Genomic DNA, 15146 nt, shown 5'->3' with positions numbered 1-15146 from the left:
CTTTAAGACAGCTTCACCACCATGCTCGAAGCTTTGAGGAGAAGACAATTTTTCAAAGTCCTTGGGACAGTGAAGCAAAGCACGTGGCGCGCTTGGGAAAAAAAAAAAAAGTAAACTGGTCGCTGAGAAAGGAAAGACAGTAAAAGTGCAGTGAAGAAGGAGTAGGGAAAGGACGAAACGGGAGAACATTTGCAGCACGGCAGTGCGAAACACAGGGAAGCGACAGCAAGAAACAAAGGCACGGTAGCACTGCATGAGCAGTACCGCCGTGCCTTGACCGTTTTGCACACGTTTCTTAACTACTGCCTCTTAAACAACGCTGAGGCTGCAGAAAGTGATGCCACGTTCACGTAAAGCTTTGGTTTTCGCATGAAATCAAACTCTGGTTATATTTGTAGCCGCATTGTATTTGTGCAAATGACTTACTTCCACAAGACAAACAAAACCGAAAATGTGATATGAGATGCGATACCTGAAAATAAATAATTATCACATGAAAGGACAATAAGAGCAGGATGGAAGGTGAGCGTTTCATTTATACAACCAACACTGTTTAGTAAGTAGCCAATTAATTACCAGAGAGCATCCTCAGAGCCATGCCATCACTAACAACTGATATAGTAAAGACCCTGATACAGTAAAGATTTTTGCTGGTCCGAGTCACTTTACTATAGAGGGGTTCTATACTGTAGTTCAAACTGCCGGCTCAGTCCCAGCCAAAGCCCATGTAAGTCTATGGCGTCAACACTTGCTAATTTGGACGCTGCAGGTCTCACACCGGTTACTAATTTGAATAAACTCCCGAAGAAGGCCAAATCCAGGTATGGCTGGCGCCACAAGAGATCATCCGACATAGCCCTATTTTAAACCAGAGTTGCAAGTTTCAGAGTCGCTCTTGCACCTCTGATGTGCATGTGACAGCAGTTGTGACTTAAAATGAACGGCACGGTCTCTGGGAACAGTCCGACTGCTTAGTTTCCGTTTCACTTTTCTGAGCTTAATGCCAGCCCACAGCGATGGTCCTAGACCAGACAGCATCAGCCAGCCAACTTAAGCCAGCTGAGCTGGCTTTCCCATTTTTCTTTCTCGCACAACTCCGGCATCATTTCCTTCACTGGCGTACGCACGGTTCCATTCTTCCAGTACGCTGAAACTGTGCAGTCATCACATGCCGTTCGCTGTTCATGCAGTGAAGCCTCTTCACATGTGATGGTGCCGCTTATAAGAGTAATAAGAGTTTCTTAGCAATATCAAGAAACCCTGTGTGACGCAGCAGTGGTGGGGCTCCACCACATTGCACCATGAAGGATGCGGGAGGCCCTTACGATTTTGTAGCAGTTCTGCTTTGATGCCCCCGACAATGAGCACGTAATAAAGCACTAATGTAAACGTGAAAAACAGCCATAGCTGCACTGTTCTCATCTTAAGGGGGGACGAGGGTCTTGAAAACTTGTTTTTTATTTTTCGGCATAACTTGTTGAAACTTAGCATGCAGGTGTATCATAGAATGCTGATTTCAAATATGCATTTAGATTTCAAATATCTCACCTGGAAGAAAATTTATCGCAAAATAACATTCAAATTAGGCAATTTCTTACGGGCCTTTATAGTAATTTATCAGTCAAAGAATGATTTTTTAAGAATAAGTAGACATTTGCAAAGGCTCAAAGCACATGCTAAAGCTTCCTTTCTTCCTTTAAACATGATATATGAGCAATTAGGCGAAGTGTGGGCTGATTACCGCCATGTCATTTCTTCTTTCCAACTTTGTTGTTCATTTATGATCAACAAAATTAGTTTGTAGACATTCTGTTAGCTTTAGGATGCGCTTTGGGCCTTTGCAAATGTCTGCTTATTCTTTAAAAATGTTTATTTAACTGATAAATTACTAAAAAGGCCCGTAAGAAATGACCTAATTAGGATATTTTATTTTGCCATATATTTCCTTCCAGCTGAGATGTTTGAAATCTAAATGCATATTTGAAATCAGCATTCAATGATACACCCAGGTGCTAAGTTTCAGAAAGATATGTTAACAAATAAAAAAAAGTTTTCAAGACCCTCATCCCCCCTTAAAATCAGGCAACCACTGCCCAGTCTTTCACAAAAATATATTTGCCATAATGCAAGCAGTTCTTGAAACTTTTTTCGGGGCCATTCAATAATTCAAACTTTCCGATGATTTGAATATCTTTTCCAGTCTCCTGAAGTTCGAATTCATGAAATTTTACTGCACAGCCACATCAGTTCTCAGAATTCGGAAAATGTGACTTCCCTCGAAGCTGTGGCTCAACAAATTTCGGCCGCCTGCAGCCCATTTGAAAAACCACACAGCTGTGGAGCGAGCGCAGCAAAAGCCGCCAGTACACGTCACTTTGTGCCGCACATCACACGACCTCTGTCACGCCTGGGCTGGAGCAGCAAGCAGTGGCAAAGCAGAGGGGAGAAAGACGGTCGCGTGGCACATGCACCAAAGAGCGACTCTTGCAATGGTTAAGAGTCTCTGCGTGTGCTTTTTTAATGACGCGTAAAGTGGTCAAAATATGAGCCACCGCACCAACGGTACTCCTGTCCTCACTGATTGCAATCTCTAATCAGAACTGACATACTGCGCACACACATTTCCGATCCTCAGACACAATGAGCTGACAGTGTTGAGGCAGGTCACATATGTTTGAAGTAGGGCAAACACGCCAACAGTGAAATCTTACCCGCAAACACTCCAGAAAGAGTGTCATTCCTCCACCATCCAGGAACCTTTCGCAGTTGACTGGCGTCTCATCTGTAAGCAGAGTGGCACTGTCAGGACTGGGTGGTCATAAGGCACGGAATGGCCTAAACATGCCCCTTCAATTTCCTCCACCAATGCCAGTGAGGCACGCAGAAGACAGACGGGATGTCGACAGCAGACTGCAAAAGAAAACCTCTGCCATGCAGGAAGACAGCCACTCAAGCGCCTTCCCCCTGCTACCTCACACTGGCTCATTCCCACCTGGATATCCAACACTGCCCACCGCACGTGTCCAACTGATACTCCCAGAATGGGGGAAAGCCCAGCACAGCCATCGAGCTCACTGCATTCACTGCAGAACAGAGTGTTACACATTTTGAAAAGCAACCATCCTGCCAGGGATCAATCAAATGTCACCGAAAAAAGTTAATAAAGCTATGATACAGGAGCTGCCAGGTGATAAAATGAAGAAGCTCCTGGCTTTGTTCCTACACGTTAGAATGCAATGCAGTGAGGCCATAGGTGCAACCTAGACAGCAGCATGCTTGGTACACTGCATGTCTGTGGGAGGCCAGAACCCACAAACATGCGGTCGGTGGAACAGAGGAGGAAAACGCTTGAGATCCTGCATGTAACTGCGCTGTGCAACAAGATCTCAAAGAAATGCATGCACAACAGAGAAGTGCAAGCTGAAAAACTGGCTATTGTTGATCAGTCACTGTACGATTGGGGTAAATGGCTGTAAATTTATCAAGCCTTCAACCTAATCAAACCAAAAGGAGAAAACAACAAACTTGCCTGTCAGATGAAAAAAGAGAAGGCAATCAGTGAGTATGACAAATAGCATGCGATTCTGGAAGCAATGGCCCCAAACGCTGGCTTTTTAATGTGGTCTCTGACCCTTCAAGGTCCATTCCAGCCTTCCCTGCGACTTCCCTGACCTTGAATTTGTCGCTTACCCACACGGCTAAGGCATCTCAAAGACAGTTTTTAACATGCAGTAAACTCCCATTCAGACAAACTCGGTTAGGACGAATTCTCAGCTAAAATGACCAATAGTAAAGGAGTAATTACTGACATCCACCCCAGCGCAGCCATACGGCTACACAGGAAAGTTATACAGCTTTCTCAGAAGCTTCGCAGTTAAAGAAAAAAAATCTACTCCACCTTGGGGGATTCGCTTAAACATTTGACCTAAAATGAACAAAGTAAGAGCATTTGGTTGGTTCCTCATAGGATTAAATTCAATTTTTTAAATATCCCCTTAAGACAAACTGTTTTGCATGTCCTTAAGTTAAGACAAACTTTCACAGCAGCCGAGAACCACGGCAATCTCGCGTAACGGTACTCATGAAAAACTTGGTCATCCCTGGTCAGATGCGAAGCATATTGATGGCTAGGCTTGGTAATACATGGCTTTCCTTGGTTGAATACTTGGTCATTTTAATACAACCACTAGAAGCCTTCGTCGTGGGGGAAGACAACGGCATGGCTACAGCGGAACGCCGACTAACCCCGAGACGCGCGTTGGGTGGCCGCCTGGATTGCCACGGAAGCCGCGTCCGCCTGCCCGGTGGAGCGAGCGTTTCACCTACACCGAGTGTGGACACGCGTACGAAATGCGCGGGAATGCCGCTCGAGGACATTCCGGTGTCTGTGCGATGGCATCGTTCTCCCTCTCCCAGCGCGTGACGGCAATCTGTCGTGACGTCATGTGTCACGTGGTATGTCGTCACTGTACCACGTGGTGTGCACAGCGTGCAACCACAGCGACGGCGCGAGGTGGACCCCCATCTTCCTCTGTCGTGACGTCATGTGTCACGTGGTATGTCACGTGGTGTGACGTCACTGTACCACGTGGTGTGCACGGCGTGCAACCACAGCGACGGCGCGAGGTGGACCCCCATCTTCCTCTGTCGTGACGTCATGTGTCACGTGGTATGTCACGTGGTGTGACGTCACTGTACCATGTGGTGTGCACGGCGTGCGACCACAGCGACGGCGCGAGGTGGACCCCCATCTTCCTCTGTCGTGACGTCATGTGTCACGTGGTATGTCACGTGGTGTGACGTCACTGTACCACGTGGTGTGCACGGCGTGTAACCACGGCGAAGGGCTGTAGTGTACCTCCGTCTTCCTCTGCCGTGACGTCATGTGTCACGTGGTATGTCACGTGGTGTGACGTCACTGTACCACGTGGTGTGCACGGCGCGTAACCACGGCGAAGGGCTGTAGTGTACCTCCGTCTTCCTCTGTCGTGATGTCATGTGTCACGTGGTATGCCACGTGGTGTGACGTCACTGTACCACGTGGTGTGCACGGCGCGTAACCACGGCGAAGGGCTGTAGTGTACCTCTAGTAATATGCTTCGTATAAAAAGAAATTGACGGGACAGTTACCACTGGTTAAGGTGAGATTTGGCAACAGCTGTTAAGGTATTTGCACTTCACAATATTTTGCGGCAGAGGATATGAGAGCGACCTCACATCTGCAGAGTTCCAGGGGCGCTCTTTTTAGTTTCCCACACATAGCCGTTTTTCGTCTAGGTCTGCTCCCCAGTCCGGCGCTCTAGAAGCACAGCGCCACTGATGATCCTCTCCTCGGGCGATGCATTTCGCAGCAGCTGCCGCAGATGGACAGTGCTACATTCCTCCACTCTCGCCGTGCCTTCTCCTACCACAGTAACCACGTTCCGGATAGTTACCGCCGTACGCCTTCCTACTCTCTCCGTACCCTCCTCCCATAGCAACCGCCCTCCTTCTAGGGTAACTACCCTCCGGCTGGTTCGCATGGAAACCACATACCAGTTGCACCTTCTCACGCTTTCGGTATCACCTTCTTCTAGGGTAATGATCCTCCGGTTGGGGATCCCTCAGCTCTGGCCACACTCTCCTCCTTCCATGGTAACCACCTTCTGGACGGTTACCGTTGTAACCATCCTCTGGTTACGCCTTCCTACGCTCCCACCATAAAGCCTCCTTCCATGGTAACCGCCCGAGTCCTTTCAGGGTAACTACCCTCTGGGTGGTTTCCATGGCAGCGCCTCTTTATGCTCTCATGCAGGGTAACCATCCTCCGACTGGGGATTCCTCCGCTCTCCCAATACTCTCTCCTCTTTCCATGGCAACCACCCCCCAGATGGTTCCTATGGTAAGCACCCACTGGTTACACATTTCTCTACATCCACGATACCTTCCTGCCTGCATGGTAACCACCCTCTGAGTGGTTCCCATGACAACACACCCGCTGGTTACGCCGACAACCAACAACATCCTAGTATGACATAAAACCCAGGAATGGGCCCTTAACAGCTGTAGCTGTAAAGTAATGAAATGCTTCCACGTTAGAAAGCGCACCCCCATAAGGTAGCTTCCATGCATCTTTGCACTAAAGTGCAGGAAAGCTGTGCTCCAGGGGTGTGCATTCTTGGGTTGGGGAAGCTTTTTTTGCCATAGCAAGAAGCCCTTTGCGCCTGCATACACGTAGCTCAGCAATCCGACATGGCCAGACCTTGGCATTGCATGTGCCTCACATGCTGCATGTTGCCCCCGGCAAATTAAAACGCACATAGATACAGAGTGGACCCCATCACAGACTTGGAAACTGAACAGTTGGGAGCCAAATTTTCAACCAACACAGCGTTGCAACACGCATTATCGTGGTGCAGAGGTGGCCAGATACGGGCACTGTGTGCGCACTGGCAGTGGCGGACGCAAAGGCACGTGGTGAACCTGCTCGTAGAGTTAACAGCTACGCTGCAGGAGGAGTGAGACAAGATAAATAGCGCGGCTACCCAGCTAAGCACCTTCGGAGTGCTCAGAGCCGGAGGGAAAGCAAAAACCAGAACACAGATAGTGGAAGTTGTACAAAACGGAAAGAAAACGAGATGGTGAAAAAATAAAACTGGACCAGTGCCGTTTTTAAGTAGGATAATGTGAGCTTGTTTCCCGCTATCACTCTTCAGCTCACTTCTTTCACAGAGAAGTAAAAGTTCTACTTGCAATTACCCTCTCCCTGTGCAAAGCCACTTTACTGATTGTTTTCATGTAACATACTATATTCAGACATACTTAGCATGCTCACTTATCTTTTCTGGGGGCACTTGTGCAAAGATGAATTTTGAAGAAACTTTCATGTTGGAGTAGAAAGATGGGCTATGGTAGTTGGTCTTGGTAATTCAAATGCATTTTTTCAGCGTAAAATTAGACAGGACGCAGGGAAGAACGCACACAAGTAGGGTGAAAAATGCGTAAGCCTCTTTCCTATGTCCTGCCTAATTTTGATCTGAAAAATGCATTCAAAATTTTTACGGTTCCTTCAAGATTGTCTTGAAGGGAGCCACTTATCAACCTTGTCAAGCAATAGTGCCTGCTATCAAGAAACCAGCTGTGTCAAGAACAAGAAGAGTGTACCAGTAACATTCCACATGGTGCTCCACGCAGTCTCCATGACTTCGTCAGATGTGTGAGTTCTCAGCCGGCCATCAATCAGTTGAAGCATTATCTGCAAGCAACAATCAGACCAAACACTTTACTTGTCATCACACCACTAGGGGACTGTGTTTACTGTGATGTGAGACAGCGCCAATTTCATTCCCATTAGGGCATCACCCCAAGAAGCCAGGAGAAGAGTGCACGTTTGCGAGTGCCTTCACCTGAGCTACCCTCTCCAGTGAAATCCTCTCAATGGCAGAGTGGTGCTGCTGCACCTCATGACACCCCAATATTTCGGTACTGAGAGAGTCAACCGATCCTGAAATTTAATACGAGTTGAACTAATAATCTTCAAGGCAAGCTAATAGAAAAAAGTGGCTCTTTATCTGTACTGGGCATTAAGCGTCCCTCAATGATGCCGGCAGAATGTCAGAACTTGAAGCTTGCCTCTACAACTGTAGATTCAGCGGATGACCACCGGGCCTTAGTGGGAGCGAGCCACTGCGGAGCAAGTTCTCTTTCATGGATGCTCTTGAACAAAGTTTTTTTTTTTTTCCGCCTCCTTCTCCTCTCCAACTGTCACACATTGAGGCCAATGCCAAGTCTAGACTGGCTGCTGCACCAGAGAGGTGGCTCTGACTGTTCAGGTGGTGGTGCGACAGAAGACATTAAGCCGGATAAAAGATGTTTATCGTTTATGGGGGTTTAACGTCCCAAAGTGGCTCAGGCTTTAACATCCCAAAGCGACACAGGCTATGAGGGACGCCGTAGTGAAGGCCTGCAGAAATTTCGACCACCTGGGGTTCTTTAACGTGCAGTGACATTGCACAGTACACAGAACGCTAGAATTTCGCCTCCATCAAAATTCGACGGCCGCGGCTGGGATCGAACCCGCGTCTTTCGGGTCAGCAGCCGAGCGTCGTAACCACTGAGCCACCATGGCAGCGGCGCTATAGAAGAGGAACCAAAATGCACACGGGGAAAACATGGATGTGTGCACTACGACGTCCCGGTTCCTTGTAGCCATTTGTAGCTCCAGCATGCTTGGCAGCAGTGCTGATGCCACAGAAACTTGGTACATTCGCTTGTGCAATGTGAGAGCCATAAATGTACTGAATAGCGGCAAACCTTTTCCTGCTTTAGACATCTTGGGATTTGAAGTCAGCAATAATGCACCGTCTGCAGTCACAGACACATTAAAAATCCTAAGCACAAAAGGCTCTTCTTTCAAGCAAAAGCTAATTGCTAAAGCAAGTAGGGAATTGGAGCCCAAGTTCCTCACTGGCTACAGTTTGCCAACATTCTCCAGTGTTGGGTGTTTCAGCATGCCTCCTATTAACAAGCTGCCCGAATTGCCACCAGTTTTTTGCATCAATATCATTAGTCTGGCTTGCACATGCTGGTTCTGACAAACAAATTATGGCTGACACTATCCTTGACAGCATTTCAAGCCCCCTTTACAGTGCACCATCAGAGGGAGGAGTACCGTGATGGCTCCCTTGTCGCCAACAAGGCGTTTCTGGCACCCATCCACTTGGCACGCCAGCGAGTTGAGCAGGTAGATGCCGATGCGCTGCACAAACTCATCCTGGTCGTCCTGGGACACAATGTACAACAGCATGTCCACCAGCCGCTCGTAGTCGAAGAGCTGCACAAGAGGCACACCCCATCAGTCCACTCCACAGAGGAAGCAGCACAAGCTGAGCACATGGCGCTGTGTGTGCGCGCACCTTATCCTGCGGCGTCTTCACTCCGCCCTACGTGTTCTCCTGACCTGGTGTTTTGGCTCTTTCTGCTCACAGCACAGAAGCTGACCTGTGGCTTGGACAGTGCACGAGAGACCACACTTGCTTCATACTAAATGCAGTTAACTGAACCAGCAATGACTTGCTGCAAAATTGTGCCTGCTCGAATAGATGCCATACTTCTCAATGCCACAAGTCTGGTATGCTATGGTACGGCACGTGGTGTTAGTCATTCAAAGCTGCATGTGGGTAACGAGACTCCATTGTGAAGAGCTGCAAATTATTTTCAACTGCCACAGTTCTTTGATATGCACGGACACTCCACAATACATGGGTGTTTCTAGCATTTTGTCCCCACTAAAATGCAACCATTGTGGCTGGGATTTGATCCTGTGATGCTATGCTCAGCAGCAGAACACCTTGTGGCACCTTCAATAAACTTGCACCAGAGTTGCTCTAAGTGTGGTGCACAGGGGCCCATGGTAATGTAGCCCTTATGTGCACAGGCGCAATTTATCGAATATGAAATTGCGCATCAGTGTACAACCAGTGCACACCAGTGTATTTTATAAAAGATGCTATTCAACACAGATCCATCTTGGTGAAATGTGAAGGTTAGGTGCCTCATTACAATTCGCACTTTGTACCAGCAAGTAATAAAGTAGCAGCACTGTAACTAACAGCAAGATTAATTTTTTAGTAAGGGTGTGTGAATAACAAATTTTTGGTTGCAAGGCAAATAATAAAGCTTTGCCTAAAACTGAATCCAACTGTTTCAAACAATTGCATATACTAAAACAGGCATTTAAATTAAAGGGACTGACCCCTGAATTTTAAGCACCAATTTATTTCGTCACAACACAAAGCTTACTGTCTAAGGTGCTTGGTTCTGCAGTTCTGCAATGGTTTTGTTAGAAACATTGCAGAAAATTTTACCAGTAAATTTTTTATGTATCCCAATGCTGGAAACCATGACCAGTAAGTATGATGGCGATTGCATGACGGCAAAAGTGATGCACTAAAAACTAATATAAGTCACCCGCCAGACTGTAATTACATTTTTAGTATAGAGTAGCATCCATTCCAGTTTCCACAGCCAACGCTTTACACCACAGTGATGTACACCTCGTCGACGAGAGTTTTAATGGACTTCATAGTGGATAGTTTTAGTTACCGCTTCATCTAAGAACTGCGCACCAGCGTGCTAAAAGCACATCATCGGTGATGCGAAGGGAGCGTTGTTTTTCATCTAAGGGCGTATTGGAGAGAGTGTAAACTAAAATGAAATATGACAAACACTCCTGAAAGATGAAAAACACTGTGCACTTAAAACAAATCAGTGATATTTTAACGAGACGTGGTCATGTGGTGGGATACATATATGATGGCAGAGTTTTCCAGAGATGGCATTTCAGTTTATTTTATGACTTTCAATGCCAAATTAAATTTATAAAGCCTCATCTCTTGGATACTTGAGTGCTAAATCTTTACAATACGAGGCAAAGTCTTTGAACTACCAACATAATCTCATGACACATTTTGGTCAATTTTTTTAAAAGCCTATTTAAAAGCAAATGTTTTCTGTCAAAACACAGCTGTTATCAGTACAGTATATAGGGTTTAACAACCCAAGGTAACACAAGAGCTATGAGGGATGCCATAGTGCAGGGCTCGGGATGTATTTAGCACATGCGAATTTTTGCGTTCACCTCCAATGAAATATGGCCGCCGTTGCCAGAATCAAACCAGAGACCTTAAGACAAGCAGCGGAACGTCAAAGCCATTACGGTGTTACCCATTATCAGCATAATTTATTACACGTATGGAATCATGCAGTAGTAGTGGTAATAAACTTTGTTTCAGGGGTGTGTGAACAGTCGAAATTTTGAAGTTTGCAAACAACTTTTGCTATTCGATTCGATTCGCACCGCATGTTTACTACTTGAACCTCCAACACATTCAGTAATTACGAGAATTCCCATTCATCAAAACTCATGGCCACACATCGCGGTGTTTCTAAACAGCGTTCACTAGTTATCCTTGTTCGTCCCTCGCAGAATTGGCTGCAAAACTGTACACACAGTAACACTAGCCAGGCACTAGAACTTGCATAACCTCTTCAGTTGCCAACTAAAAAAAAACTACTAAAACAAAAAGCTTTTTTTGCATAAATCACGATCAGTAGACCAAGTGGAAGTGAGGTGTAAAAAGTTACGCAAGAATTTTCACATTTGACCACATTTTATTCGCATCCACATAATGTGGTCAGCGCCTCAAAGCTGCTACATGAACTTAAACACGGCAACATTTTCTTGCCTCTTCTAACTGATCATTAGACATGAATAAACGTTTAGCTGCGAGAACATATGCTTCAGAGAATTATTCTTTACTTCATGGCTTATGAAACAGATATAACAGCCATTCTCTGACGACAGGCAAAAGAATATTCTGCATTTCCAGCACCAAACACAGTTTTTGCATGTGCAGCTTTGACATCTGCACCATTGTGCATTTAAAGGTGCACTGAAGAGGAATCTAAACTCGTTTTTTTGTGCGGGAACTCGATCTACATGTTCCCAGCATTCTTAGAAGCTTCAATTTATTGCCCTGTGCGACCAATTTCCCTAATTAAATCAGATTAATGTCCGGCTCCCGCCTTTTTTTTTTTAATTCCCCACACACAGTGGGAGGAGTCACCCAACGCGTGGAGTGCCTTTCAGGCAGTCGCGTGGCGACTTTGCTTTCGCTTTTATTTTGTTTCTATTAGGTTTCCATGAATAAATAAGTCTAGTCAGAGACTACATAGCTGCAATTTAGGCCCACGGAAATAAAAATACGCGTGGACTCTCTGCTTTCGCCAATCACTACGTATCACTCCACCGATGGCAGAGCGGCAAGCCGCCACGGGACTGGGTGAAAGGTTAAAAAAAAAAAAAAGGCAGGAGCAGGGATGTTTAATCCCATTTAAATTAGGGAAATCGGCTGCACAGGGCAGTAATTCAAAGTTTCCAAGAACGCTCGGAATGTGCAGATTGTGTTCCAGCGGTAAAGATACGAGTTCAGATTCCTCTTCAGTGCACCTTTAATGTTTCACGGCCAATGGTTGCTCCCATCCTAGCCAGTGCGTAAAGTCTGGCTCCATCAAAGGGGTCTCAAATGATTTGAGACCAGGTGGAGAGGTAGAGAGGGAGAAAGTGGCTTGAGGATATGACGCAATAGTGCAAAATGGGTCCCTACAGCGGCCTGGGGCCCTCTCTGCGCATCACTTCGCAGACAGGGTCATTCTCTACTTGACATTTATAGACTGAGGGGAGTCTTGGTGCAGTGGTGCAGCGGTTAAGTGATGCACCACTGCCCTGGAGGGTGGCTGTGTCAAACACAGCCACCGGTGGGGCTTGAGAGACCCAGGCTACTTTCCCCAAGCAACCTCTCATGACATAATCATTAATTTAACTGCCATCCGCCACGGAGGGAAGTTTGCTCACAGTGCGGTGGCAAGGTTGTCGTGACATCGCAAAGTCATGCATGAGCTGGCAGGTGGGCCACCTGCTCTCTCGCTCACAACGCCGACAACGCCATCACCGGATTTTCTACAGAACGGAAGCCTTAAGGCTTTTGCATTAAAAAGCCACTGAGCGAGCCCCTGCAAGTAACCTCACAGAGCATGGGTCATGCCATGTGTGTCTCATGGCATAGTTTCGTTTTGGTGCCTTCAGTTTGAAATGCCATTGTGATTCACTGTGCGGCTGCAATGCGGCCGACACAGATGCACGAGCGTTAGGCCTCACCGAGAACGCAGTGTTTTGGGTGGCATTCCACAGCTGGTGCTTTGCCTTCAGAAGTCGTGAGAAAGCGTGGAAGGGTTGTTCCTGCTCACGTTGCGGGCAAAACTGCCACTCTTGTGGCCATTTTGCGAGCCACCTTGTCACATCCTGCCAGCAGAGCGCCCCTCTCGTAGCAACCTCACCTGTCACTCCACCAGCAAGAAGCTACCAGTTTAGAGTGCTTCATGATGGCATTCAGCACAACAGCAGCTTAGAATGCTTCGTGACAACCACCTTCTTTCTGAGGCAAGCATTAAATCACACCATCATATTAATACTTTTTTCACTCAACACAATTTGTTATTCAAATAACTTCACTAAAATTTTAAGACCATAAAATTGTTTATTACGACAACTACAACATGATTCTCCCTCCTTTTCCCTTATTTAATGCCTCGTAAACCTATTGTAAACCTTATGGGCTTAAAAAATGATGCTAATGATGAGTAAAATAAAATACGTGTGCAATAAGCCTATTTCCTTTAATCACTGTTTTATGAAAAGGAGTGTCTTTAATTAATATTACACACACTGATATTCAGAATTATTGAACTTACATTCACTGATCACAGATTCATTACATTACAATTCATTGATTTGTAACTAACTTATCATTCGTATTAGCTTTGCAACCAAAAATTTGATATTCACACACCCATCCTTTATTCTGCAAAAAAAGAACCTCAGTACAATTTCCGTGAATAACATAATTGTGATCAGCATAAAGAAGTCTAATATGATATTTTGACTTAATGAACACATAAGAAAGGAATGCAGTGAATGCTGTCAGGAATCATTGGAAGGTGGCCAGATACCTCCTTACTGATGAAGTTTGGTTTGGTTTGTATGAGAGACACCGTAGTGAAGGGCTTCGGAAACTTCGACCAGCTGGGGTCCTTAAACGAGCACTCACACCACACAGTACACGGGCCTCTAGAACTTCGCCTCCATTCGACCGCCGCGGCTGGGATTGAACCTGCGTCTTTCAGGTCAGCAGCTGAGCACTTTAACCAATGAGCCACCGCGGCGGCTTTCTGGTGAAGTGACATCACAGGTTGGTATCAGTTGTATTGTGCACTCTGCCAACACAGTGTGTTGGTGGCACAATGCAACAAGACGGCTCACGAAACGGACAAAAGAGCAATAGCTTGGGCCACAACATAGGTGGGAGCATCACTTTCTCGCGATGTCTGAAGACAAATGGAATGCCACAGAAAGTGCAGGTTTCTCGACAAAACTGCCGCATTGCAAGTCCCATGATAAGCCCAAGTATTGTTGTAAACCAAAATGAGTTAAAAGGAAACTATACAGAGGCAGCATGTGTGTGCATCGTTCCAGTCTTACACATCATTATTGTCCCCTGCGGCTTAATATACACTGCTTCTAGGTTTTAGTAGACCGAAATGTGATGTACTAAAGCAGTCACCACGAAGCAATGCACAACTGTACCGCAGCTTCACCCATTCAAATATACTCCCCAAGCCTCATCTTTGTACGCGCCCCGTCTTTTACTGCAGTGGTCGAAAACAATATCGGCACTGACATCAACCATTCCATTCCCTTTCTTTGCTGGCAAGTTCAAATCTGATGCTGGTGTGACACATTGACATGCTGTGGTGCTGCACGTCATTTTGTGATGCACAAGCGCGCAGCAGCTGCGGCGCGGCGGTTCTTCTGCAAGGCATTCTTCTGCATTACCCCACGTGCGCTTTTAACATGTGGCACCCGATTCTACAAGAGAAAAAGAAGTTAACTGATGTGACAAGAGCGAGGTACTGTATAGTAGCGAGCGCCATTTGGATATGTTCAAGCCGGGGTTCAATAGAATACTGTCTGGCGAAGGGTGAACACTGCGAAAGTAATAAAAGTTTTTACCACCTGAAAGCAAGCACTTGCGCAAATTCCTTCTTTGTCCCAACAGACCTGCAGCTGCGATTTACAGAGTTCCAGTGACTACAGATGTTCATCAATATACTTGCTATCCAGCCATCTCTGTCAAGTCCTTCACCTCCTTGTTGGACAAAAAGTGAGCTATTTTAAAGACTCTTGGCACTTTGTGGAAAATTTAAAGGACGTGTCCATTGATGATGGTACATCATGGTTTTATTAGACATGAAATTAATGTTCTGCTGTCCAGTGTTGCAAAGTTCTTAGTGCAGACACGCTACTGCCTTGAAGGATGTCATGGGAGCATCATTTTCTGTTGTCTTTGCTATTACCTATTCAAGAACTATACACCACCGTGACGTCAGCCTTTCCTTCAACACCTGAATTTCACCCAACCTACATGCAGTTCACATGGATGAAATTGGCAGAAAAATCTCATTTCTAGATGTCCTCGTCCCAAAAAAAAAGCACTGCACCCTCACAGTACTGGAAACCGACACACACTGGAAAGTACCTCGACTTTCAG

General features: G+C 46.1%; 1 protein-coding gene across 4 annotated transcripts in view; it reads right to left on the bottom strand.

Annotated features, from left to right (window-relative positions):
• LOC149357316 (protein zer-1 homolog) overlaps positions 1 to 15146 on the bottom strand; it is a 130252-nt gene that overhangs the window by 36559 nt on the left and 78547 nt on the right. For all 4 annotated transcript variants that reach the window (XR_016291805.1, XM_089584531.1, XM_089584534.1 and 1 more), the window contains 3 exons: positions 8651 to 8812; positions 7144 to 7234; positions 2712 to 2782 (listed from right to left, as the gene is read on the bottom strand). Coding sequence is in view for 3 of the 4 variants with exons in the window: in XM_089584531.1 (XP_089440657.1) it covers positions 2712 to 2782; positions 7144 to 7234; positions 8651 to 8812 (324 nt within the window). In the remaining variant the exon portion in view is untranslated. The remainder of the gene's footprint in view (positions 1 to 2711; positions 2783 to 7143; positions 7235 to 8650; positions 8813 to 15146) is intronic.

The sequence above is a fragment of the Amblyomma mixtum genome, chromosome 3 (assembly GCF_055824585.1).
Source record: "Amblyomma mixtum isolate Tamu chromosome 3, ASM5582458v1, whole genome shotgun sequence".
NCBI lineage: Eukaryota > Metazoa > Arthropoda > Arachnida > Ixodida > Ixodidae > Amblyomma > Amblyomma mixtum.
Note: the sequence above shows the minus strand (reverse complement) of the source record. Positions and strands in the feature narration are given on the sequence as shown.